Below are 26,502 nucleotides of genomic sequence, written 5' to 3'. Positions count from 1 at the left end.
ACCTTATATTTTTGAGCCCGAACACAAAGAAGATGAGCAATGCAATAACTTTTAGAAGCCAGTGCATGATGTATTTTCACCTATCCATGCATCCATTTCCTACCGCTTGTCCCGTTCGGGGTCGCGGGAGGTGCTGGAGCCAGTCTCAGCTGCATCCGGGCAGAAGGCAGGGTACACCCTGGACAAGTCGCCACCTCATCGCAGGGCCAACACAGATAAAGAGACAACATTCACATTCACACACTAGGGCCAATTTAGTCTTGCCAATCAACCTATCCCCAGGTGCATGTTTTTGGAGGTTGGAGGAAGCGAGAGTACCCGGAGGGGACTCAGACAGTCACAGGGAGAACATGCAAACTCCATACAGAAAAATCCCGAGCCTGGGATTGAACTCAAGACTACTCAGGACCTATGTGTTATCACATATAACTGATTTATGACACCAAAGGACTTACAAAGTTTGTGGATAAATCGATGTGATGGAAATAGTATCAATCTCACGGAGATTCCCGAGCCATGTTGAGAGAAAACGGTGCGTGAGGAAACACAGATCCCTTGCCCATCCACAACAATGCGAATCAAGCAGAATTTGTGAGAGCCATCAAAGATTACTTTGGGAAAATTATGATCCAGGACCTTATATTTTCGAGCCAGAATACAAAGAAGATGAGCAATAACTTTTAGAAGCCAGTGCATGATGTATTTTCACCTATCCATGCATCCATTTCCTACCGCTTGTCCCGTTCGGGGTCGCGGGAGGTGCTGGAGCCAGTCTTAGCTGCATTCGGGCAGAAAGCAGCGTACACCCTGGACAAGTCGCCACCTCATCGCAGGGCCAACACAGATAAAGAGACAACATTCACACACTAGGGCCAATTTAGTGTTGCCAATCAACCTATCCCCAGGTGCATGTTTTTGGAGGTTGGAGGAAGCGAGAGTACCCGGAGGGAACTCACACAGTCACAGGGAGAACATGCAAACTCCATACAGAAAAATCCCGAGCCTGGGATTGAACTCAAGACTACTCAGGACCTATGTGTTATCACATATAACTGATTTATGACACCAAAAGACTTACAAAGTTTGTGGATAAATCGATGTGATGGAAATAGTATCAATCTCACGGAGATTCCCGAGCCATGTTGAGAGAAAACGGTGCGTGAGGAAACACAGATCCCTTGCCCATCCACAACAATGCGAATCAAGCAGAATTTGTGAGAGCCATCAATGATTACTTCGGGAAAATTATGATCCAGGACCTTATATTTTCGAGCCCGAATACAAAGAAGATGAGCAATAACTTTTAGAAGCCAAGTGCATGATGTAATTTCACCTATCCATCCATCCATTTTCTACCGCTTGTCCCGTTCGAAATAGTATCAGTCTCACGGAGATTACCGAGCCATTTTGAGAGAAAACGGTGCGTGAGTAACCACAGCTCCTCTCCCCATGTCATGACGTGGACTCTGGTGGGGTTTGTTTTCCCGTGGTGCAAAGCGATTGGAAGGGACATGGCGTGAAGGTAAGGACATCTTTTAATTAATAACAAAAAAGAAAAAAAGGAACAAACGAAAGGCACTCACAGAGGAGGTACAAAAACTTGGCTCTGAAAACCAAAACTGAAACTGTGAACAACCAAAACGAAAACACTTACTGAGACCAAGAAAGAGCATGGATCATCGGCATGGATAACATGGGTGTGTAGGAGGTGTGGTAGAGGCTGACCGCCTGGCAACTACAGGCTTAAACAGTGCTGTGGTGCTTGAAAACAGGTGTGTGAGTTCAAATAAAATCAGGTGCGTGAGTCGTGAGGACAGGTGAACTGATTGGTAGGCATGGAAACAAAACAATGGAGTGAAAAAACAGGGACTAATGGAGTCTTGAAGTAATCTTAACACAACTAAACAAAACATGATCACAAAGACATGAAACCCCATCCACAACAATGCGAATCAAGCAAACTTTGTGAAAGCCATCAAAGACTACTTTGGGAAAATTATGATCCAGGACCTGATATTTTTGAGCCCGAATACAAAGATGATGAGCAATAACTTTTAGAAGCCAGTGCATGATGTAATTTCACCTAATTGAGTTAAAAATATTTTTTTGCAAACCAGTAATTATAATCCGCAAATAATGTGCCGTTGTTGAGTGTCGGTGCTGTCTAGAGCTCGGCAGAGTAACCGTGTAATACTCTTCTATATCAGTAGGTGGCAGCAGGTATCTAATTGGTTTGTCATGATCACAATATGCGGGAGGCAGTGTGCAGGTAAAAATGTATCTAATGGTTAAACCAAAAATAAATTAAAGGCGAGTGCTGCTAAGAAAAGGCATTGAAGATTAGGCATGGTTATGCAAAACTAAACTAAAACTGAACTGGCTGCAAAGTAAACAAAAAGAGAATGCTGGACGACAAAAAAGACTTGCAGCGTGTGGAGCAGCAGATGGCGTCCACAAAGTACATCCGTACATGGCATGACAAACAGTAAAATAGGAGCGCAAGACAAGAACTAAAACACTACACACAGGAAAACAGCTAAAAACTCCAAATAAGTCATGGTGTGATGTGACAGGTCATGACAGTACACCTACTTTGGTATTTTTTTTATGTTTTCTGCTAATTGTGTGCCTCAGGATTTTTTTCAATGAAAAAAAATGTGCCTTGGCTCAAAAAAGGTTGAAAAACACTGCCTTATAGTATGTTTACTGCACCGGGATTAGGGGAATGAGTGACATAGATTGGGAGTGTACCCAAAGCAGAGCATTTTGAACCCAAAGAACCATTTCACAATGGCAGTTTAGCCATCCGGGGAAGGGTCAACCTTAATCTCATTTATGCACGGTCACTCAACGCCGGCCCACGTTCACAGCTCAGCCTCTTTAAGGAGACTTTGTTGGAGTGAGAGCTAGTCACTAAGGGTCACTATATCACACACAACTTCTTAGGAGACAATACTATATAGAAATGAAACTTGGATGTACAGTGGTACCTCGACTTAAAGTACCAGTAGAGTGGACACACAATTTGCCTCTATATTGAGGGTATTACTATGTATACAGTACAGGCCAAAAGTTTCGACTCATCTTCTCATTCAATGCGTTTTCTTCATTTTCATGACTATTTACATTGTAGAATGTCACTGAACGCATCGAAACTATGAATGAACACATGTGGAGTTATGTACTTAACAACAACAAAAAGGGGGAAATAACTGAAAACATGTTTTATATTCTAGTTTCTCCAAAATAGCCACCCTTTTCTCGGATTACTGCTTTGCACACTCTTGGCATTCTCTCGATGAGCTTCAAGAGGTAGTCACCTCTTGAAGCTCATGGCACACCTTCACAGGTGTGCCATGTCAGGGTTGATTTGTGGAATTCCTTGCTTTATCAATGGGGTTGGGACCATCAGTTGTGCTGTGAATGAGAATGTTTGACCTAAATTTTGATTTAATTCCACTTCCACTTCAATCTTAAACAAACACTGTTTTCATTTGATTTGAGTCTAAAAACCTCTGACAAGTGGACTTCACGCCCGTCGCCGACCATCAGGACATTTCAACTTGTAAAATAAGATCCACCTTGAAGACGTAGTATTTTCTTTCTTTGCCATTTAGACCAGTTGATCTGCCGTCTCTTTTCTGTTTTGCTCCCCTCTCCTCCGTGGAGAGGTTATCAGGTGACCACAGATAAAACGCTCGATGTTCAAAGTCTGGAGAGGACCAGACTCTCACGTTATTAACTAGATCCAGTCCACATCCATTGCACTGGTCACCTGGTGGGGGATCTGATGTGGGATCTGAGCCAAGGATGTTGTTGCGGCTTGTGCAGCCCTTTGAGACACTTGTGATTTAAAGGCCTACTGAAACCCACTACTACCGACCACGCAGTCTGATAGTTTATATATCAATGATGAAATATTAACATTGCAAAACATGCCAGTTAGTTTACTAAATTACAATTTTAAATTTCCCGCGGAGTTTCTTGTTGAAAACTTTGCGGAAAGATAACGCGTATGATGGCGCGTGTATGTGACGTCTCGGGTTGTAGCGGACATATTAGCCCAGTACCACACACGGCTAAAAGTCGTCTCTCATCATCGCATAATTACACAGTAATTTGGACATCTGTGTTGCTGAATCTTTTGCAATTTGTTCAATTAATAATGGAGACTATAAAGAATAATGCTGTTGGTGGAATGCGGTGGATTTTCCTTCAGCACCAAAACACAGCCGGAGTTTCTTTGATGTGAAGCTTTAACACAGAGCGGGTCAAGCGGACATGTTTCTCTACGTCGACCAGAATGTTTTTGAATGGGAAAGTTGTGATATTAAGTCAGCTCTTACCGGAGACTTCAGTGGATTACACAATTTCCTCCTGCAGCTGTCAAAAAGGCCGCTGTGATCTTGGCTCCTCCATTGGCTTCTCTGAGAGACACTGTCGTTCACCGCAGCCATCCGACTTTCAGGTATGGCTTTACAATCTCACTAAAACACTATTAAAACAATAAGCAGATAAGGGATCTTCCAGAATTATCCTAGTAAATGTGTCTAATTACATCTGAAACGCCGCCTGCCGCGGCCTTTTCTTTTTTTTTTTTCTAAGCGTCCTCATCCACGAATCTTTCATCCTCGCTCAAATTAATGGGGAAATTGTCGCTTTCTCGGTCCGAATAGCTCTATTTACTGCTGGCTATGATTATAAACACTGTGAGGATGTGAGGAGCTCCACAACCCGTGACGTCACGAGCACATCGTCTGCTACTTCCGGTAAAGGCAAGGCTTTTTTATTAGTGACCAAAAGTTGCAAACTTTATCGTGGATGTTCTCTACTAAATCCTTTCAGCAAAAATATGGCAATATCGCGAAATGATCAAGTATGACACATAGAATGGACCTGCTATCCCCGTTTAAATAAGAAAATCTCATTTCAGTAGGCCTTTAAGGCCTAAGGTAAAATGCCCCAACTACACTAAAGTATATCCACCTTCCATTTCTTATTGTCCCTTTATAAGTTACTTCCACACTAAAAAGAGTATGGACTCCTTTAGAGTTGCTTTGGACACCGTGAAAGCTGAAGGGACGGGAACATTAATCGAATGAACAAGAAGTCCGAGGAGACGTTTTTTTATGTCCGACATGTCAACACGCTACATATACAGTATGTAAGGTTTTTGTGTCGACTTGATTTATGCATCGCCTTCATGATTTGTGCCGTCCGCCCCTCTTTTCCACGTCGCAGCGGCAACAGATCAATGCTTCCGCCACGCTCGGGTGGAATCAATGGCGTCTTGTCCCGTCTTGAAGAAGCATTACTTTAATGAGAGCGGCAAATTTATGCATCCGTCACGAACGGGGGAAGGCGGGGCGGTGGGGGAATCTAATTAAATGTCCCAATCTTTGAAATGACTTAACTGGCAAGGCGGCAAAAGAAGTTGTTTGGCGAAAAAAAAAAAAAGAAAAAAGAAATGATGTCATTTATGGATTGAAATAAGGTGGTGGGTATATGGAGCAAAACAGGCTATGTATTCATCCTGCATTTATTTTATATATATATATATATACACATGTATACATTTTCATTATATATATATATATATATATATATATATGTGTTTGTATATGTGTGAATGTATGTTTAAATATACATATATAGATACATTTTCATTATGTATATATATATACATATTTATATATATATACATATATATATATATCCATCCATCCATTTTCTACCGCTTATTCCCTTTTGGGGTCGCAGGGGGCGCTGGCGCCTATCTCAGCTACAATCGGGCGGAAGGAGGGGTACACCCTGGACAAGTCGCCACCTCATCGCAAGGCCAACACAGATAGAGAGACAACATTCACACTCACACACTAGGGCCAATTTAGTGTTGCCAATCAACTTATATATATATATATATATATATATATATATATATATATATATATATATATATATATATATATATATATATATATACACATACAAACATACATACATAAACTTTTTTTTTCTTCTACATTATATATTCATCTTCAGTGTCTACTTTTGAAATAAATTGTTTATGTATATAAATATATATATATATATATGTATATATATATATATATATATATATATATATATATATATATATATATATATATATATATATATATATATATATATATATATATATATTCAAACATATATTTCTTTCTTCTGACTTGTTTACTTTATGTTCAGCACTGTATAACTTTCTGAAAACCAATGTCTTCTGCAGTGGACATTTGTTTTCATTTCTTTTTTGTTGTTTTTTTTTTCTAAAATTGATCAAATAAGTTGGTAAAATTAAAAAAAGACGCTTGTGGAAATCACACATGGAGTCCTTAAGAGAAAGCGATTGCAGCTATCTGGGATACAACACTTTTCAGACGGCAAGACAACTTTTGACTGTCCGGGTCAGCTTTGTCCATTTGTCGAAGGAGAGACAACGAGAATGCGGGATCCCGTGGGTGTGATAAAACAAAGAAGCGTGTGCTTTGAACAACCTGATCGTCGAGGGAAGACTACTGAAAACGTTGAATGCATTTGGACTCGCAAAGCAGACTGCATCAGTTTTTGTCCGCCATGTATGTTGCGGACTCAACGTCTAGTTCCAGAGTATATAAAGTCACCAAAAACGAATGGACAATGAAGGTGAAGGCAAAAAAGTGAGGAGTGTCCTGACCCAGATATCTAGATCCCTAGATTGATTGATGTAAAATGTTGTTTACTTTCAAATGTCCATTCAATATTTGATTAATTTATGATGTCTCAGGATTGATTCACTACAATAGCACGCTGGATTCCAGTTAATAGAAATACCACAACACTGGATATTGTTCAGATAAGTTAAATCTAAGAACTTGCACACAAAGCAACGGTGGACAGAGGGTGGGAGGGGTTCTTAAACGACCATTGTGTGTGTGTGGACAAGAATAGGGTTAGGTGGGATTTACCCTGGATAACTTAGTCTAGAAGGGGCCTTGGTTTGCTTCTGTCCAGACGTTACATTACTTAGAAGACGTTACTTGTTCAGTAGCACCACCAAGTACTTGTTGCAGGTGGCTGAGTCTGCGATCATTTCGCACCAAAATGAGGTATGGATGCTACTTATTTTCTTGCTTTGCTATTTACCGATTACGTTGGCACCGGTGCCATGATGGAACCGGGTTTTGGTGCCAATTCCTGGATACAAGACTTACCTTGGTAACAGCCGGATACCCTGCAGCCACCTCGCCCGAACAGTATGGCTTCTTCTCATGGGAAACCTCGACACTGGAGGCCCACTGGTCCAGGAAGCCGCTGGGGGTGTAGAGCCCGCAGTCTCGGACGCCGGTCTCTTGCTCAAAGTCCTCGCAAACGCCGTCACCGTCGTAGTAGTAGCACATGCTCGGCTCCTCTGCGGTGGAAAACAGAAGACGTTAACCTCTCATCACCGGGGTGGACGATATCACTATTCAAGATGTGGACTAAAAGAAACAAAAGGGTTCAAAGTGATAACACAAGGGAGGACAACCAATTCCAGGATGATACAGACAGTCAGGATTTTTTTTTTTTTTCCAGACATCCCCCCCTCGGGTTCCAGGTCTGGAACTGGAAGCTTATGGCGCTGGATGAGAAAAGGCCTCACTTGCTTGTAGCAAGCATTTAGGAGGCGGTGGGGGTAAAGGGGGCTGGGTATTCCGTGCCAAGTTGGCCAGGGCCTCCTTCTCGAAATTCCAGCCCTCTACAGCGCGGCCAAAAAAACGAGAGGGGCTACCGAGGGGGCATATGGAACAGAAGGAAATAGCTACAGAGACAGGAGGAAGCTCAAATGGGGGGGGGCTTAGCGGGGCTTCCAGGGGTAATAGGAAGAGAGGGAAGTGGCCAAGTTGAAGAAAATGAGAAAACCGAAGCGCTGTCAAGGTGGAATACCTGGACCGATCAGGACACCTCTGGTGATGCGTGCCAACGTTACAGATAATGCAACGCGGTCTGCTATATTTATGTCTTTAGTTAACATCTTGAAGACGACTTATAATCAACCAGCCAGTGATGCCCAAAAGAAAATTACAGCGGGCCCCTAAAAAGTTGTACGATACGAAATTCTACCAACGTTTCGAGTTGAACCCACCTGTGTCCAGGGACTTTTTTCCTGAGTACCGTATTTTTCGGACTATAAGTCGCAGTTTTTTTCATAGTTTGGCCAGAGGTGCGACTTATACTCAGGAGTGACTTATGTGTGAAATTATTAACACATTACCGTAAAATATCAAATAATATTATTTAGCTCATTCACGTAAGAGACTAGAACAGGGGCGCTCACACTTTTTCTGCAGGCGAGCTACTTTTCAATTGACCAAGTCGAGGAGATCTACCTCATTCCTATTTATAATTTATATATATTTATTTATGAAAGAGACATTTTTGTTAACAAGCTAAAGGTGTTTAATGATAATACAAGCATGTTTAACACACATAGATTCCTTTCTTTCATGAAGACAAGAATTTAAGTTGGTGTATTTGATTCTGATGACTTGCATTGATTGGAATTAGACAGTGGTGCTGATAACGTCCGCATTTTCAAATGGAGGAAAAAAAAAGTCCTCCTTTCTGTCCAATACCACATGAAAGTGGTTGGATTTGGCATCTCATTTGTCCAACTTGCATACTCGTTTTTAAACACTTTGTTATGAGAGTAGCATATGTGTGTGGCCCTTTAATGTCTGGCAGCAGGTGAGTGACGTCAGTGAGTGTGCGGGTGGGCAAGCAAGTGAGAAAGCGGTCGCTGAGGGCGGGGGAGAAATACATTGGCATCAAACTCCGTAGCTTGCTAGCTTGTGCACGCTAGCTTTCTGAGACTCTTATTTTGTTAGCACAGGCAGGATGAAACAGGTCTTTTATGGTGAAGACAAGAACTGTGCAGTCGGTCTTTAGAGTTTTGACAGTAGGTACGGAGTCTCTAGAAATAAAATGTGTTTCTCTGCGTCCGCCCTGTTAGTGATTTTTTTCTTAAATATGAGCTCGCAGCAGCCAGCGTCATCTCACAAGATCCTCGGGTGCCGAGAATGTCAAACAACTGACGAAAGTGAAGTCTTTGTATGATTGATGATTGCTCATTTTTATGTCTATTTTTTAATGCCTGGCTTGAGATCGAGTGACATACCCTCCGAGATCGACCAGTCGATCGCGATCGACGTAATGGGCACCCCTGGACTAGACGTATAAGATTTCATGGGATTTAGCGATGCAGTACCGCCTGAGGGATCAGAGGTCCATAATATAATCGCTTACGTGGAGTGATTTCTCCAGATTTTCTGAACCTTTTGATGATTTTACAGACCGTAGATGGTAAAATCCTTAAATTCCTTGCAATAGCTCGTTGAGAAATGTTGTTCTAAAACTGTTCGACAATTTGCTTACAAATTGGTGACCCTCGCCCCATCCTTGTTTGTGAATTACTTAGGATTTCATGGAAGCTGTTTTTATACCCAATCATGACACACACCTGTTCCCAATTAGCCTGCACACCTGTGGGATGTTCCAAATAAGTCTTTGATGAGCATTCCTCAAATTTATCAGTATTTATTGCCACCTTTCCCAACTTCTTTGTCACGTGTTGCTGGCATCAAATTCTAAATTTAATGATTATTTGAAAAAAAAAAATGTTTATCAGTTTTAACATCAAATATTTTGTATTTGTAGCATATTCAACTGAATATGGGTTGAAAATGATTTGCAAATCATTGTATTTTGTTTATATTTACATCTAACACAATTTCCAAACTCATGTGGAAACGGGGTTTGTAATTTTGAATTATATGCTAATCCCGTCAAGTAAAACCAGATGTTTTGGGCAGATTTTACATGTATTACTGTGGTGTTTGCTACGCCAACTAATGCCGGGGATGTTTGTACCGTAAACTTACTGCATAACATAACAATCAGACGAGAGATAGCTCTTAACCCGAAACATAAAATCTGCTTCGTGAGAAGAATTATCGTATCAGACAGAAAATAAGCAAATATCACCCTTATTTGAGATATTTCCTCTTACTTAGATTTCAGTTTTTGCAGTGCAATAAAAAGAAGAACATTTTAATTTTTTTTTAATAATAAAATATTCATTTATCCTGCACTACCACAAACTAATGCAACACAATTCTGTTCTTATCTGTACTGTAAAGTTCAAATTTGAATGCTACTTTTGGCCAGTAAGTATAAAGTGGGCAATTGTACAGAATATGTACTGAACCGTGCAATCTACTAATAAAAGTTTCGACCAATCAATCAAAACAGTTGTTATTAGTGAGAATTTACTTATTTTAAGTTTTTTTTAGGTTCATTTGACGTTAGCTAATTTTACTTGTTTTGGAAAGTCTTGACAAGCCAAATTTTCTTGTTCTATTGGCAGATAATTTTGCTTAGTTTATATAAAATACTCCTAATTTTTTTTTTTTTTTTTTTATTGTTTTTGAACACTGACTTTTTGCAGTGTATATATTTAACATTTTACGTACTCTAAAGCAGGGGTCACCAACCTTTTTGAAACCAAGAGCTACTTCTTTGGTACTGATTAATGCGAAGGGCTACCAGTTTGATACACACTTAAATAAATTGCCATAAATAGCCAATTTGCTCAATTTACCTTTAATAAATAAATCTATATTTATAAAAATGGGTATTTCTGTCTGTCATTCCGTCGTACATTTTTTCTCCTTTTACAGAAGGTTTTTTGTGGAGAATAAATGAATTGAACGGTTTAAAAGAGGAAAAAATAGGAAAAAAATAAAAATACAATTTTGAAACATAGTTTATCTTCAATTTCGACTATTTAAAATTCAAAATTCAACCGAAAAAAATAATTTGAATCTTTTTGAAAAAATTAAAAAAAATAATTTATTGAACATCATTAGTAATTTTTCCTGATTAGGATTAATTTTAGAATGTTGATGACATGTTTTAAATAGGTTAAGATCCAATCTGCATTTTGTTAGAATATATAACAAATTGGATCAAGCTGTATTTCTAACAAAGACAAATAACTATTTCTTCTAGGTTTTCTAGAACCAACATTTTAAAAGAAATTCAAAAGACTTTGAAATTAGATTTAAATTTGATTCTACAGATTTTCTACATTTGCCAGAATATTTTTTTTTTAATTTTAATCATAATAAGTTTGAAGAAATGTTTCACAAATATTATTCTTCGAAAAAAAAACTAAAATGAAGAATTCAATTAAAATGTATTTGTTATTCTTTATAATAATAATAAAATAAAAATACTTGAACATTGATTTAAATTGTCAGGGAAGAAGTGGAAGGAATTTAAAAGGTAAAAAGGTATACGTGTTTAAAAATCCAAAAATGATTTTTAAGGTTGTATTTTTTTCTCTAAAATTGTCTTTTTGAAAGTTATAAGAAGCAAAATAAAAAAATAAATGAATTTATTTAAACAAGTGAAGACTAAGTCTTTAAAATATTTTCTTGGATTTTCAAATTCTATTTGAGCTTTGTCTTTCTTAGAATTAAAAATGTTGAGCAAAGTGAGACCAATTGCTAGTAAATAAATACAATCTAAAAAAATAGAGGCAGCTCACTGGTAAGTGCTGCTATTTGAGCTATTTTTACAACAGGCCAGCGGGCGACTCATCTGGTCCTTACGGGCTACCTGGGGGGGCACCGCGTTGGTGACCCCTGCTCTAAAGCTAGATTTTGAAACCTTTGGAGAACATTTGAAATCTGGATACGCCTCCATAAACGCACATCTTGCAGACAGACGGGTTGTAAGTGTTACAGGAAGCAGACAGAATATCCAAACAGTATATTACCGTGTAAAAACATATACACACACCCTTGAGCCCTACGGTCGGTGGAAAAACAGAAGGGCCAATGCAGTCATCCAGCAATCTGACAGGAATTAAAAGCAGCCTCCTCACAGAGGCTCCCACATGCTTGTGCGTGCTTGCATGTTGCGTACATGCATGATCACAACAGGGGGGCGGGGGGTGGGGGGCAGAAGTGGTGAGAGGAGGGAGGTTTTCTTTGAGGGGGTGAGGGATTGCAGCATGGGAGCAGCACAGGAAAACCATCCATCTATTGGTGAAGAAGAATGTCGGATATGCCAGTCACTCAACTATGTAAAATAAGATGAGTCACCCTTTAAGAAGCGTAATGATTTCCAGATTTGTAAAAAAAAAAAAAAAAAAAAGGGCGGTAAAGCTTTCAGGTCGCCTTGAGTGTGTACGGACCTGAAAATGAAAATGTCAGCGCTCATTGACTTACCGACACAGTTGAAGAAAGCCTCTTTCTTGCACTGACTGGAGCAGCCGTCGCCATTCATGGAATTCATGTCATCACACTCCTCTCCCTTGGAACTAAGACACGGGGAGGCGGTTAAGGAAAGCATCCAGACAGGGACACGGCAAACAACATTTAACACGCGTCACAGTGGAGACTCTCTTTGGACGCAACTACCAAGGCAAACATATAGTTTAATTCAAACCAAAAGCTGGCTTATTTTTGCAAAAAATGGTCTTGTATTGGATGACGGGTACCACTTCAAATTGCATTTCCCTGTAAAGTAGCGGCACACGTTTATTGGGGCGGCATAGCTCGGTTGGTAGAGTGGCCGTGCCAGCAACTTGAGGGTTGCAGGTTCGATTCCCGCTTGTGCCATCCTAGTCGCTGCCATTGTGTCCTTGGGCAAGACACTTTACCCACCTGCTCCCAGTGCCACCCACACTGGTTTAAATGCAACTTAGATATTTAGTCACTTGAGAAAAAGCGCTATATAAATTTAATTCACTTCACTTCACTATTGAGTATTAATAGGTGCGTTATTCCAGAATGACGTTATTTTAAGCACAAATCAAGATACGTACACTCTATTGCCAAAAGTATTTGGCCACCTGCCTTGACTCACATATGAACTTGAAGTGCCATCCCATTCCTAACCCGTAGATTTCAACATGACGTCTGTCCACCTTTTGCAGCTATTACAGCTTCAACTCTTCTGGGAAGGCTGTCCACAAGGTTGCGGAGTGTATTTGAAGGAATTTTCAAACATTCTTCCAAAACTTTCTTCCTTATAACGGTTGGAAATCAAATGTATTATACAAACCCCGTTTCCATATGAGAACAAGAAAGTTTGATCACATTACGCCTGTACTGGCTCACCTGCACTGGCTTCCTGTGCACTTAAGATGTGACTTTAAGGTTTTACTACTTACGTATAAAATACTACACGGTCTAGCTCCATCCTATCTTGCCGATTGTATTGCACCATATGTCCCGGCAAGAAATCTGCGTTCAAAGGACTCCGGCTTGTTAGTGATTCCCAAAGCCCAAAAAAGTCTGCGGGCTATAGAGCGTTTTCCGTTCGGGCTCCAGTACTCTGGAATGCCCTCCCGGTAACAGTTCGAGATGCCACCTCAGTAGAAGCATTTAAGTCTCACCTTAAAACTCATTTGTATACTCTAGCCTTTAAATAGACTCCCTTTTTAGACCAGTTGATCTGCCGTTTCTTTTCCTTTTCTTCTATGTCCCACTCTCCCTTGTGGAGGGGGTCCGGTCCGATCCGGTGGCCATGTACTGCTTGCCTGTGTATCGGCTGGGGACATCTCTGCGATGCTGATCCGCCTCTGCTTGGGATGGTTTCCTGCTGGCTCCGCTGTGAACGGGACTCTCGCTGCTGTGTTGGATCCGCTTTGGACTAGACTCTCGCGACTGTGTTGGATCCATTGTGGATTGAACTTTCACAGTATCATGTTAGACCCGCTCGACATCCATTGCTTTCCTCCTCTCTAAGGTTCTCATAGTCATCATTGTCACCGACGTCCCACTGGGTGTGAGTTTTCCTTGCCCTTATGTGGGCCTACCGAGGATGTCGTGGTGGTTTGTGCAGCCCTTTGAGACACTAGTGATTTAGGGCTATATAAGTAAACATTGATTGATTGATTGATTGAGTTGGGGAAATTGTGTTAGATGTAAATATAAATGGAATACAATGATTTGCAAATCATTTTCAACCCATATTCAGTCGAATGCACTACAAAGACAAGATATTTTATGTTCAAACTCATAAACTTTTTTTTTTGACTGCATCTGGCTCTCAGATAAATCTTAGCAGGTTTGTTTCTGTTTTAGTTTTTCCTCTGTGGGTGTTTAGTATTTCCTGTCTTTAGTTCCTGTCAAGCGCTCTTATTTTGTCTGTTTCCTGACTTTTTTCCCTGTGCGCTGTTTTGTCCTCAGCTGTGGCTGATTGGCACCTAACCACACCTATTTTACCTGCTTTGTTCCTCCAGTCAGTGCTGGATTATTGTTTTGTCGATGCCACTCTTGTCGTTGCTACCAGTCGTGTTGTATCTTTGCAGCGTAGCAGTAAGCTATATTTTGTTAGATGTTTTTTAGTTTACTGTTTTTTATTATTTTACGTTCAAACTCATAAACTTTTTTTTGGGGGCAAATAATAATGAACTTAGAATTTCATGGCTGCAACACGTGCCAAAGTAGTTGGGAAAGGGCATGTTCACCACTGTGTTACATCACCTTTTCTTTTAACAACACTCAATAAACGTTTGGGAACTGAGGAAAATAATTGTTGAAGCTTTGAAAGTGGAATTTTTTACCATTCTTGCTTGATGTACAGCTTAAGTACGCAGTCGTATTTTACGCTTCATAATGCGCCACACATTTTCGATGGGAGACATGTCTGGAATGCAGGCGGGCCAGGAAAGTACCCGCACGCTTTTACTACGAAGCCACGCTGTTGTAACAAGTGGCTTGGCATTGTTTTGCTGAAATAAGCAGGGGCGTCCATGATAACGTTGCATGGATGGCAACATATGCTGCTCCAAAACCTGTATGGACCATTCAGAATTAATGGTGCCTTCACAGATGTGTAAGTTACCCATGCCTTGGGCACTAATACACACCCATACCGTCACAGATGCTGACTTTTGAACGTTGCGCCCAAAACAATCCGGATGGTTATTTTCCTCTTTGTTCCGGAGGACACCACATCCACAGTTTCCAAATATAATTTGAAATGTGGACTCGTCAGACCACAGAACACTTTTCATCAGTTCATCTTAAATGAGCTCGGGCCCAGCGAAGCCGGCGCAGTTTTAACTTGCACTTACAGATGTAGTGAACAACTGTAGTTACTGACAGTGGTTTTATGAAGTGTTCCTGAGCCCATGTGGTGATGTCCTTTACATATTGATGTCAGTTTTTGATGCAGTACCGCCTGAGGGATCAAAAGTCCATAATATAATCGCTTACGTGCAGGGATTTCTCCAGATTTTCTGAACCTTTTGATGATTTTACAGACCGTAGATGGTAAAATCCCTAAATTCCTTGCAATAGCTCGTTGAGAAATGTTGTTCTAAAACTGTTCGACAATTTGCTTACAAGTTGTTGACCCTCGCCCCATCCTTGTTTGTGAATTACTTAGCATTTCATGGAAGCTGCTTTTATACCCAATCATGAAACCCACCTGTTCCCAATTAGCCTGCACACCTGTGGGATGTTCCAAATAAGTGTTTGATGAGCATTCCTCAACTTTATCAGTATTTATTGCCACCTTTCCCAACTTCTTTGTCACGTTTTGCTGGCATCAAATTCTAAAGTTAATAATCATTTGCAAAAAAAAAAATGTTTATCAGTTTCAACATCACATATGTTGTCTTTGTAGCATATTCAACTGAATATGGGTTGAAAATGCTTTGCAAATCATTGTATTCCGTTTATATTTACATCTAACACAATTTCCCAACTCATATGGAAACAAGTAAAACCAGATGTTTTGGGCAGATTTGACGTGTATCACTGTGGCGTTTGCTACGCCAACTAAAGGCGGGGATGTTTGTACCGTAAACTTACTGCATAACATAACAATTAGACGAGAAATAGCTCTTAACCCAAAACACTCCGAAGTTGAGGTACCACTGTAGTATCAAGTGAGGTTGATGTTGGTCGAGAAGGTCTGGCTCTCAGACCACGTTCTAATTCATCCTAAAGGTGTTCTATCGGGTTCAGGTCATGACTCTGTGCAGGCCAGTCAAGTTCATCCACACCAGACTCTGTCATCCATGTCTTTTTGGACCTTGCTTTGTGCACTGGTGCACAGTCATGTTGGAAGAGGAAGGGGCCCGCTCCAAACTGTTCCCACAAGGTTGGGAGCATGGAATTGTCCAAAACGTTTTGGTATCGCAGAGCATTCAAAGTTCTTTTAACTGGCCAAGCCCAACTCCTGAAAAACAACCCAACACCATAATTCCTCCTCCACTAAATTTCACACTCGGCACAATGCAGCCCGAAATGTAGCGTCCTCCTGGCGACCTCCAAACCCAGACTGGTCCATCAGATTGCCAGATGGAAAAGTGTGATTCATCACTCCAGAGAACGCGTCTCAACTGCTGAGTCCAGTGGCGACGTCCTTTACACCACTGCATCCGACACTTTGCATCGGACTTGGTGATGTAAGGCTTACATGCAGCTGATCAGCCATGGAAACCCATTCCATGAAGCGAACCTCTCTGCGTCCTGTACGTGGGCTTATTGGAAGGTCACATGAAGTTTGGAGCTCTGTAGCAATTGACTGTGCAGGAAGTCTTTGCACTATAAGGTCAAGCATCCGCTGACCCCTCTCTTGTCAGTTTATGTGGCCTACCACTTTGTGGCTGAGTTGCTGTTGTTCCCAAACTCTTCCATTTTTGTATAATAAAGCCAATAGTTGACTTTGGAATATTTAGGAGCGAGAAAATTTCACGATTGGATTTGTTGCACAGGTGGCATCCTATGACAGTTCCACGCTGGAAATGTGAAGTGAAGTGAATTATATTTATATAGCGCTTTTCTCAAGTGACTCAAAGCGCTTTACATAGTGACACCCAATATCTAAGTTACATTTAAACCAGTGTGGGTGGCACTGGGAGCAGGTGGGTAAAGTGTCTTGCCCAAGGACACAACGGCAGTAACTAGGATGGCAGAAGCGGGAATCAAACCTGCAACCCTCAAGTTGCTAGCACGGCCACTCTACCAACCGAGCTATGCCACTGAGAGTGGACCATTCTTTCCCAAATGTTTGTAGAAACAGTCTCCATGCCTAAGTGCTTGCTTTTATACACCGGGCCAAGTGATTAGGACACCTGATTCGCATCATTTGGATGGGTGGCCAAATAGTTTTGGTAATGTAGTGTATTTTGACAAAGTCCTCCTGGAGACTATACCCAAATTAGCCCAAATCAAAATTACGGACAGTAGATTGCAAAGTCGGTCAGGATGGCCGAGCGGTCTAAGGTGCTACGTTCAGGTCGTAGTCTACTCTGTAGGCGTGGGTTCGAATCCCACTTCTGACAAGAACATTGTGGGCTTTCCTCACTACTAATTACTAATTCATTTGGGCTTCACGGTGGCAGAGGGGTTAGTGCGTCTGCCTCACAATAAGAAGTTCCTGCAGTCCTGGGTTCAAATCCAGGCTTGGGATCTTTCTGTGTGGAGTTTGCATGTTCTCCCCGTGAATGCGTGGGTTCCCTTCGGGTACTCCGGCTTCCTCCCACCTCCAAAGACATGCACCTGGGGATAGGTTGATTGGCAACACTAAATTGGCCCTAGTGTGTGAATGTGAGTGTGAATGTTGTCTGTCTATCTGTGTTGGCCCTGCGATGAGGTGGCGACTTGTCCAGGGTGTACCCCGCCTTCCGCCCGATTGTAGCTGAGATAGGCGCCAGCGCCCCCCGCGACCCCGAAAGGGAATAAGTGGTAGAAAATGGATGGATGGATGGATGGATTGCAAAGCATTTTAAACTACAGCTAACGATGTGGGCGGGGCATAGCAACAAACTTTGATCGCTGGTCTGCCAATTTGCCACAAAAATGCAAACGCTGATAACTCTGCTTCGTAAAATCAAATCCTAAAAAAATTAAAAAGTAAAAATTTGAGTGTGATGTAAGCTTGAACCTTAAATCCTACTGAATAGCTCTTAATCTTTTTCCCTTTACGCGATTTCAAATTACCGGTATTGAAATCAGCCTCCTCCATTTTGAAAATGATGACAGGGGAAGTGTCACTCGTGACGTCACGAGTTTGACCGGGCTGTAATTCAAGGCAGGCGCATACTTGATGCCCTGCGGAAATTCAAGGAAATACGGTACTTTGTATAGTTCAAGACTTACGGTCATTACAAAACATCACAACACATCATAATGGCAGCTACACTTTCCATCTTAAAGATCTAAAAAAAATACTTTGGGATGTCTGGCGGGCCAGATTACAAAGCTTAATGGGCCACTAGTGGCCCCCGAGCCTTAATTTTCCCAGGTTTGGGTTAGGGTTACTAATAAGCAATAATTCTGAGGTTAATGAGGGAAGACTCTTAGTAAATGGTTTACTGGTTGTATATTAAGGCCATGCAGAATAAGGCATTAATGAGTACTTAATAATGACTAATTAAGAGCCAATATGTTACCAATTTGCATGTTAATAAGCAACTAATTAATGATGAATATGTGTTCCCCATACTAAAGTGTTACCAATAAATGTTTTTAAAAGTGCTGTTTTGGGGGGCCGAGCACCAACTACCGTATTTTTCGGACTATAAGTCGCAGTTTTTTTTCATAGTTTGGCCAGGGGTGCGACTTATACTCAGGATCGACTTATGTGTGAAATTATTAACACATTACCGTAAAATATCAAATAATATCATTTCGCTCATTCACGTAAGAGACTAGATCAGGGGTCACCAACGCGGTGCCCGCGGGCACCAGGTAGCCCGTAAGGACCAGATGTGTAGCCCGCTGGCCTGTTCTAAAAATAGCTCAAATAGCAGCACTTACCAGTGAGCTGCCTCTATTTTTTACATTTTATTTATTTACTAGCAAGCTGGTCTCGCTTTGCTCGACATTTTTAATTCTAAGAGAGACAAAACTCAAATAGAATTTGAAAATCCAAGAAAATATTTTTAAGACTTGGTCTTCACGTGTTTGAATAAATTCATGTATTTTTTTACTTTGCTTCTTATAACTTTCAGAAAGACAATTTTAGAGAAAAAATACAACCTTAAAAATGATTTTAGGAGTTTTAAACACATGAACCTTTTTACCTTTTAAATTCCTTCCTCTTCTTTCCTCACAATTTAAATCAATGTTCAAGTATTTTTTATTTTTTATTATTATAAAGAATAATAAATACATTTTGATTTAATTCTTCATTGTAGCTTCTGTTTTTTCGATTAAGAATATTTGTGAAATATTTTTTCAAACTTTTTATGATTCAAATTTAAAAAAATATTTTGGCAAATCTAAAAAATCTGTAGAATCAAGTTTAAAGCTTATTTCAAAGTCTTTTGAATTTATTTTAAAATTTTTGTTCTGGAAAATCTAGAAGAAATAAGGATTTGTCTTTGTTAGAATATAGCTTGGTCCAATTTGTTATATATTCTAACAAAGTGCAGATTGGATTATAACCTATTTAAAACAAGTCATCAAAATTCTAAAATTAATCTTAATCAGGAAAAATTACTAATGATGTGCCATAAATTCTTTTTAATTTTTTTTAAAAAGATTCGAATTAGCTAATTTTTCTATTCATTTTTTCCGGTTGAATTTTGAATTTTGAAAAGTCGAAATTGAATATAAACTATGTTTAAAAATTGTATTTTCATTTTTTTTGTGTTTTCTCCTCTTTTAAACCGTTCAAATAAGTGTTTCTTTCATCATTTATTCTCTACAAAAAAACCTTCTGTAAAAGGAAAAAAAATGTACGACGGAATGACAGTCAGAAATACCCTTTTTTTTTTTTAAGTATAGATTTATTTATTAAAGGTAAATTGAGCAAATTGGCTATTTCCGGCAATTTATTTGAGTGTGTATCAAACTGGTAGCCCTTCGTATTTATCAGTACCCAAGAAGTAGCTCTTGGTTTCAAAAAGGTTGGTGACCCCTGGACTAGACGTATAATATTTCATGGGATTTAGCAAATAGGAGTGACAGATTTTTTGGTAAACGTATAGCATGTTCTATATGTTATAGTTATTTGAATGACTCTTACCATAATATGTGACATTAACATACCAGGCACCTTCTCAGTTGGTTATTTATGCCTCATATAACGTACACTTATTCAGCCTGTTGTTCACTATTCTTTATTTATTTTAAATTGCCTTTCAAGTGTCTATTCTTGGTGTTGGGTTTTATCAAATAAATTTACCCCCAAAATGCGACTTACACTCCAGTGCGACTTATATATGTTTTTTTCCTTCTTTATTATGCATTTTCGGCAGGTGCGACTTATACTCCGGAGCGACTTATACTCCGCAAAATACTGTAAATTGATTTAAAATCCATCCATCCATGTTCTACCGCTTGTCCGTTTTGGGGTCGCGGGGGGTGCTGGAGCCTATCTCAGCTGCTTTCGGGCGGAAGGCGGTTATACAACCTGGACAAGTCGCCACCTCATCGCAGGGCCAACACAGATAGACAACATTCACACTCACATTCACACACTAGGGCCGATTTAGAGTTGCCAATCAGTCTATCCCCAGGTTGCATGTAAGACTTTTTGTTTCGAGTTCACAGAACCAATTGACTCCGTAAGTTGAGGTACTTCGGTACAACAATAGGATCAGTTAGGTTTAGGTTACCTCTGGATCCGTCCATCCCCGCAATAGGCTGCCCCAAGTTCATGCACCAGCGGCGGGGAAGGTTGGCTCTCGCTCCGGCTCGATATGGTCTGGACCCGATACGTGTAGGCCACATGCGGCTCCACATCCCTGGAGAGAAGAATTCGACAGCTCATTAACATGCTTACGCATTTCAGGAAAACGGGAAGCCTTGGAAAAACGTCAGAGAGACGACCACAAAATACAAAAAAAAAAGAGATTACACACTGATGTGGAGACGCTTTTCGGCCAGTCTTGTGGAAAAGTGAGGAGGGCTCAGGGGGACCCGCCATGTGTTGTGGTGGCCAACAATTCCACCATCCATAACACACAAGGCAACACAGGCCTTTACCATGAATTGATTAACGTGGACCCCGACTTAAACAAGTTGAAAAACTTATTCGGGTGTTAGCATTTAGTGGTCAATCGTACGGAATATGTACTGAACTGTGCAATAAAAGTATCAATCAATCAATCAATCAAAAGGCCTCGCTCCCTGCCTGTGTGTCCTCTTATCACAGCCAGTCAAAGAACCATCATGATGAACACACAGTGGATTGGTCGGAATCTTTGAGGACTACTCACTTTACATGTCTACATGTTGCCATGATGTTTACTTGAGGCGGCATGATAAGGAAGACTGAAAAATTAAAGGTCTGGAAAGAGAAAAAAACAATAACTCAAATGAGAAAACGCTAAAAAAAAATGTAAACAACCCAATAGAAAAAAGAGGGGTCAGCGGGGGGAGGAGTACCTGTGTTGGTAAATAAAATAAAAAAAACATAAGCAAATAAGGTTAAAAAAAAACATGAAAAATCATGAAAAATAGTTCTGTGTTATTTATAAAACATAAATCAAAGAAACTCTTTCAGCCCCCCCCCCCCCCCAATTGTAATTACAGTTTCCTTACAGTTGGTTGATCATTTATAGCTTTGTTTTTGTTTTTTGTGCATAAGTGTCCACAAATTATGTAGCTATTATCTAGTCAAGCATGTAATTTTTTACCATGAATTGATTTACGTGGACCTCGATTTAAACAAAAACTTATTCAGGTGTTACCATTTACGTTATTTAAATTGTACGGAAAATGTACTGTACTGTGCAATCTACTAATAAAAGTTTCAATCAATCAATAATAGCACTGTATTGAAGATTAGCCAGCATTTTATTCGTAAGCAATTTATGGGACGAATTACTAACATTTCCATGGGTCTTAACCGGGGGTCAGCAACCCACGTTTCCAGATCCATCTGTAGCGCCGCCCTAGTGGCTACCTAGAGCTTTTTAAAAAATCTATTAAAATGGAAAAATATATGTATATTTTAATATGGTTTAAGTAGGAGGACAAACATGACTCAAACCTTCCTAATTGTTAGAAAGCCCACCGTTTAACATGTTTGTGTGTATGCATCACTGATGAGTCGTTGGTGAGAGTCGTTTTGTCCTACTAGTTGTTGTGTGGACTTTGACCCTACGGTTTTGTTTACATGTCTAACTTTCTCCAACGCTTCCACAGAAAGATGTCTTTTTCGCCACATCATATTTGTCGCATTTTGTCCACCAAATGTTTTATGCTGTGCCCAAAGGTGCGCTTTGCTGATGTTATTGACTTGTGTGGAGTGCAAATCAGGCATATTTGGTTACTGCATGCCTGCAAGCTAATAGATGCTAACATGCTATTTAGGCTAGCTGTATGTACATATTGCATCACTATGCATTGTCTGTCGGTATATTTAAGCCTATTTAATTCATTAACTTATTTAGTTCTGGTAAAAGTATTTTAGGTATGCATCACTAGGCTTTTAACTGTAGCCAGCGTTGTATTTCTCCAAATATTCTGATGAATTTGCAAAACATATTTATGCTGGAAAATTCTATGAAGAGAAAAGCAGTCTGGTGTGTAAATAGTCAAAGTGTTTCAGCCATCTGTCAATATGGTTTTTCAAAGATAATTCTGTCTCCAGAGTTATATTTGTCAACTATTTTGATGCATTGCTAATCTTTCGATCGGTGTGACAAATACATATGATAGAAAATGTTGTCAAAAAAACAAGTCTGCTGTCTAACTACTCACACTTTCCTACTCGGTAAGTCTATATTATTGGATGCATAACGGGAGATGGATGTACTCTACATAGGTTTTGTTTAATCATCGTGAGAGTATACATGGTTGGCTGAGCAGCGTTGGTAAATTAGGCCAAATAGATGCATTAGAGTGTTTCATGTGGACCATCAAGTTTTTTTTTTGTAGAAATGGAATATCCGACAGTATAGAAAGCCAAGCAGTTACAAAGAGATGAAGTTGGTGTGTAAATGTGTAACAGACTTATCATTCTATGAGCCAGGGGTGTCCAAACTTTTTGACTCGGAGCCCACATTGGGCTAAAATATTTTGGTCGAGGGCTGAAAAAACGACTGCATTCATATATATATATATATATATATATATATATATATATATATATATATCTATATATATATATATATAGATATATATATATATATATATATATATATATATATATATAGATAGATAGATAGATAGATAGATAGATAGATAGATAGATAGATAGATAGATAGATAGATAGATAGATAGATAGATAGATAGATAGATAGATAGATGTATATATGTATATATATATGTATATTATTATATGTTATTATTATATATAGTACATATATATGTATACATATACTGCATGTATACATATATATGTATATATACAGTACTACACACCAAAATACATATATGTATACATACAGTACATGTATACATCATATAGGTATACATGTATATATATATATATATATATATGTGTGTGTGTGTAAATATTATATTAATATAGTGTGTGAAAATCATTGGTACTTTAACTTTTTAACTTAATATTAAGAGTATGTAAAAGTTTGACTCCTGCCTTGTGTTATTTCTGTGGCTAACTCCATAACTAATCATAAATATTAAGCAGCGAAAAAGCGTAATGGATAAGTAAAAAGAGTGTTTTGGGTTTTTCCCATTATGCTTAGCAATGGATTTAAATGGTTGTAATTTTGAATTTTTGCCCGAGTGGACATTTTTTGTAATATCCACAAAGTTCATGGTGTGTGTTGACATTTTTCGATAGTTAGATTTTTTTTTTCTACAATGACTAGGGAAGGTTGTTTACACTATGTTGTATAAGTAAATGATGGTTCTACAAGGTGCATAATTAAATGTAATTGACCTGTTTCACAGGCCAATTTATAGACGTCTGCAGAGCCTCATTTAGCCCGTTGCCTGCAGATTTTTCGAGCACCCCTGCATTAAAATTTTGGGAACATTAGAACATCTCTATGGTCCCTGGCCCATAGTTTCCATTTCTTGTGTCTTTATTTAACACTTTGTTTTGAATTTAAGAAGAACGCAATGCATACTATGACAATGTTAAGTTGCACGATGAAACTTGGACTATTTTGTGTTATTAAAACAATATGTTTCACCCTAAAAACCCTTTTTAATGCACCATCATGTCCTGTTCTGCAGTATTGGCGCGTGGCAGTGACATTGAAACAAGTCAAAATTAGTTTAGCATCTGGAAAAGTCAAGATGAGGCTGACTTTGAGGTAAGCAAAAAAAAAAAAATAAAGTAAGTAAGTGCCAAAACCAAAGTAACTACCACTACCCCAACACAGTGACACATGTTCAAAAGGAACCGTGGTCCCTAAAACCGCAGGTTTCCGGCTGGTATTGGAGTTGCATGTCCACACTGATCGGCTTCTGGGATACCCAGAAGCTATTCCAACAATACGACACAAGTCAGATGCCCACTGGGTCATGACTCACATCCTGGCTTATAACCACAGACGGCTAGCGCCACCTCCATCATGACCTACGATAGCCACTGTGGCTAACAAGGCTTCACACGCACACTCAACTATAATAGCTCGGATGATTCAATAAGTCCCACAGAAATGACCACAAAACCTCCTGTCCTGGCAACGTGGGAACAACAGAGGAGTTGATGGAAGACAAACACGGAAACAATAGACTGCAGTCTATGCGGTTCTGTCAAGTTGAAGTCTTTCTTTCACGGCCTTTGACTGGAAATACTGCGAATACAGATTGACTGTGGGATTGTGATTGGGACTGGGAAATTTGGCCTGACAGTATCTCCCAGAAGTGACTACACCCTTCATATTTCCGCAATAATTGTGTTATACGGTGTCTTCTCAAAAGATCATTATTTACTTAGTGTTGTATATATTTTTTTAAATAGTCAGTACACAGTGTAGAAAGTGGTAAACCATAATTTCCGGACTATCAGGCGCTACTTTTATCCCATACCTTAAAAACGAGTTATACTTGTATCGCGCTTTTCTACCTTTTATTAAGGAACTCAAAGCGCTTTGACACTATTTCCACATTCACTTATTCATTCACACACTGATGGAGGGAGCTGACATGCAAGACGCTAACCAGGACCCATCAGGAGCAAGGGTGAAGTGTCTTGCTCAAGGACACAACGGACGTGACTAGGCTGGTAGAAGGTTGGGATTGAACCAGTAACCATCAGATTGCTGGCGCGGCCACTCTCCCAACTTCGCCACGCCATCCCCAATATGGCACTTTATACAATGCTGCGGCTAGTTTAAGGATTTTTACGTATTTACCAACTTCCCATGCCGCCAATCGAGTTAGTCTTGTCACATCAGAACAATGAAATTACCGAACAGGTCACTGTGATCCAATGAAATTGTTCACATTAAATCAAACGCACTCAAACAACTATTCAGTCAGCCATTTAGCACATTACAGACTCACCCTCGTCATGGAGAAGACACGTCAAAATGCACAAGATGCAGCATTAATGCAGCCCCAGACCATGCAAAACATAATTTTATTAATTGAATGAGCGTTTTCCGTTCGGGCTCCAGTACTCTGGAATGCCCTCCCGGTAACAGTTCGAGATGCCACCTCAGTAGAAGCATTTAAGTCTCACCTTAAAACTCATTTGTATACTCTAGCCTTTAAATAGACTCCCTTTTTAGACCAGTTGATCTGCCGTTTCTTTTCTTTTTCTTCTATGTCCCACTCTCCCTTGTGGAGGGGGTCCGGTCCGATCCGGTGGCCATGTACTGCTTGCCTGTGTATCGGCTGGGGACATCTCTGCGATGCTGATCCGCCTCCGCTTGGGATGGTTTCCTGCTGGCTCCGCTGTGAACGGGATTCTCGCTGCTGTGTTGGATCCGCTTTGGACTGGACTCTCGCGACTGTGTTGGATCCATTGTGGATTGAACTTTCACAGTATCATGTTAGACCCGCTCGACATCCATTGCTTTCCTCCTCTCTAAGGTTCTCATAGTCATCATTGTCACCGACGTCCCACTGGGTCATTATTGTCACCGATGTCCCACTGGGTGTGAGTTTTCCTTGCCCTTATGTGGGCCTACCGAGGATGTCGTGGTGGTTTGTGCAGCCCTTTGAGACACTAGTGATTTAGGGCTATATAAGTAAACATTGATTGATTGATTGATGTACATATGTGGCCAGCTTGAAATATTTTCAGTGGATAATAAATGTATACTGCTATGTAAGGTTAACACTGACTACTTTAACGTTTATACACGTTTTATCTATGTTGTATCGTCCCTCAAGGAGCAGTTTAAAAAAAATGACTTACTTTTGTAAGATACAATAGCACTAAAAATACAAATCTGATTCGAGATTTCATATGAAAAGCATACTTTTAGTGATCAGAGGCTGTGATACGGTACATACGGCTAGCACTACAAAAAGCACGATTGAAGTTGTTATGAAGCAAACATGGCAGGTTTATTTATACACTGCATCGTCGAT

At 39.8% G+C, this 26,502-nt stretch overlaps 1 protein-coding gene and 1 non-coding gene across 2 annotated transcripts in view; one reads left to right on the top strand and one right to left on the bottom strand.

Annotated features, from left to right (window-relative positions):
• The window catches only part of pappaa (pregnancy-associated plasma protein A, pappalysin 1a), a 295,025-nt gene that overhangs the window by 143,782 nt on the left and 124,741 nt on the right, over positions 1–26,502 (bottom strand). Inside the window, exons 8-10 of the mRNA XM_061876405.1 lie at positions 20,651–20,779; positions 12,291–12,382; positions 7,230–7,426 (exon numbers count right to left, since the gene is read on the bottom strand). Coding sequence (XP_061732389.1) covers positions 7,230–7,426; positions 12,291–12,382; positions 20,651–20,779 — 418 coding nt within the window. The remainder of the gene's footprint in view (positions 1–7,229; positions 7,427–12,290; positions 12,383–20,650; positions 20,780–26,502) is intronic.
• On the top strand, positions 17,286–17,368 carry trnal-cag (transfer RNA leucine (anticodon CAG)). The gene has a single exon. It is a non-coding gene; the product is annotated as a tRNA-Leu (tRNA).

The sequence above is a fragment of the Nerophis ophidion genome, linkage group LG17 (genome assembly GCF_033978795.1).
Source record: "Nerophis ophidion isolate RoL-2023_Sa linkage group LG17, RoL_Noph_v1.0, whole genome shotgun sequence".
In the NCBI taxonomy this organism is placed as follows: domain Eukaryota; kingdom Metazoa; phylum Chordata; class Actinopteri; order Syngnathiformes; family Syngnathidae; genus Nerophis; species Nerophis ophidion.
This window is presented reverse-complemented; position numbering and strand designations above follow the sequence as displayed.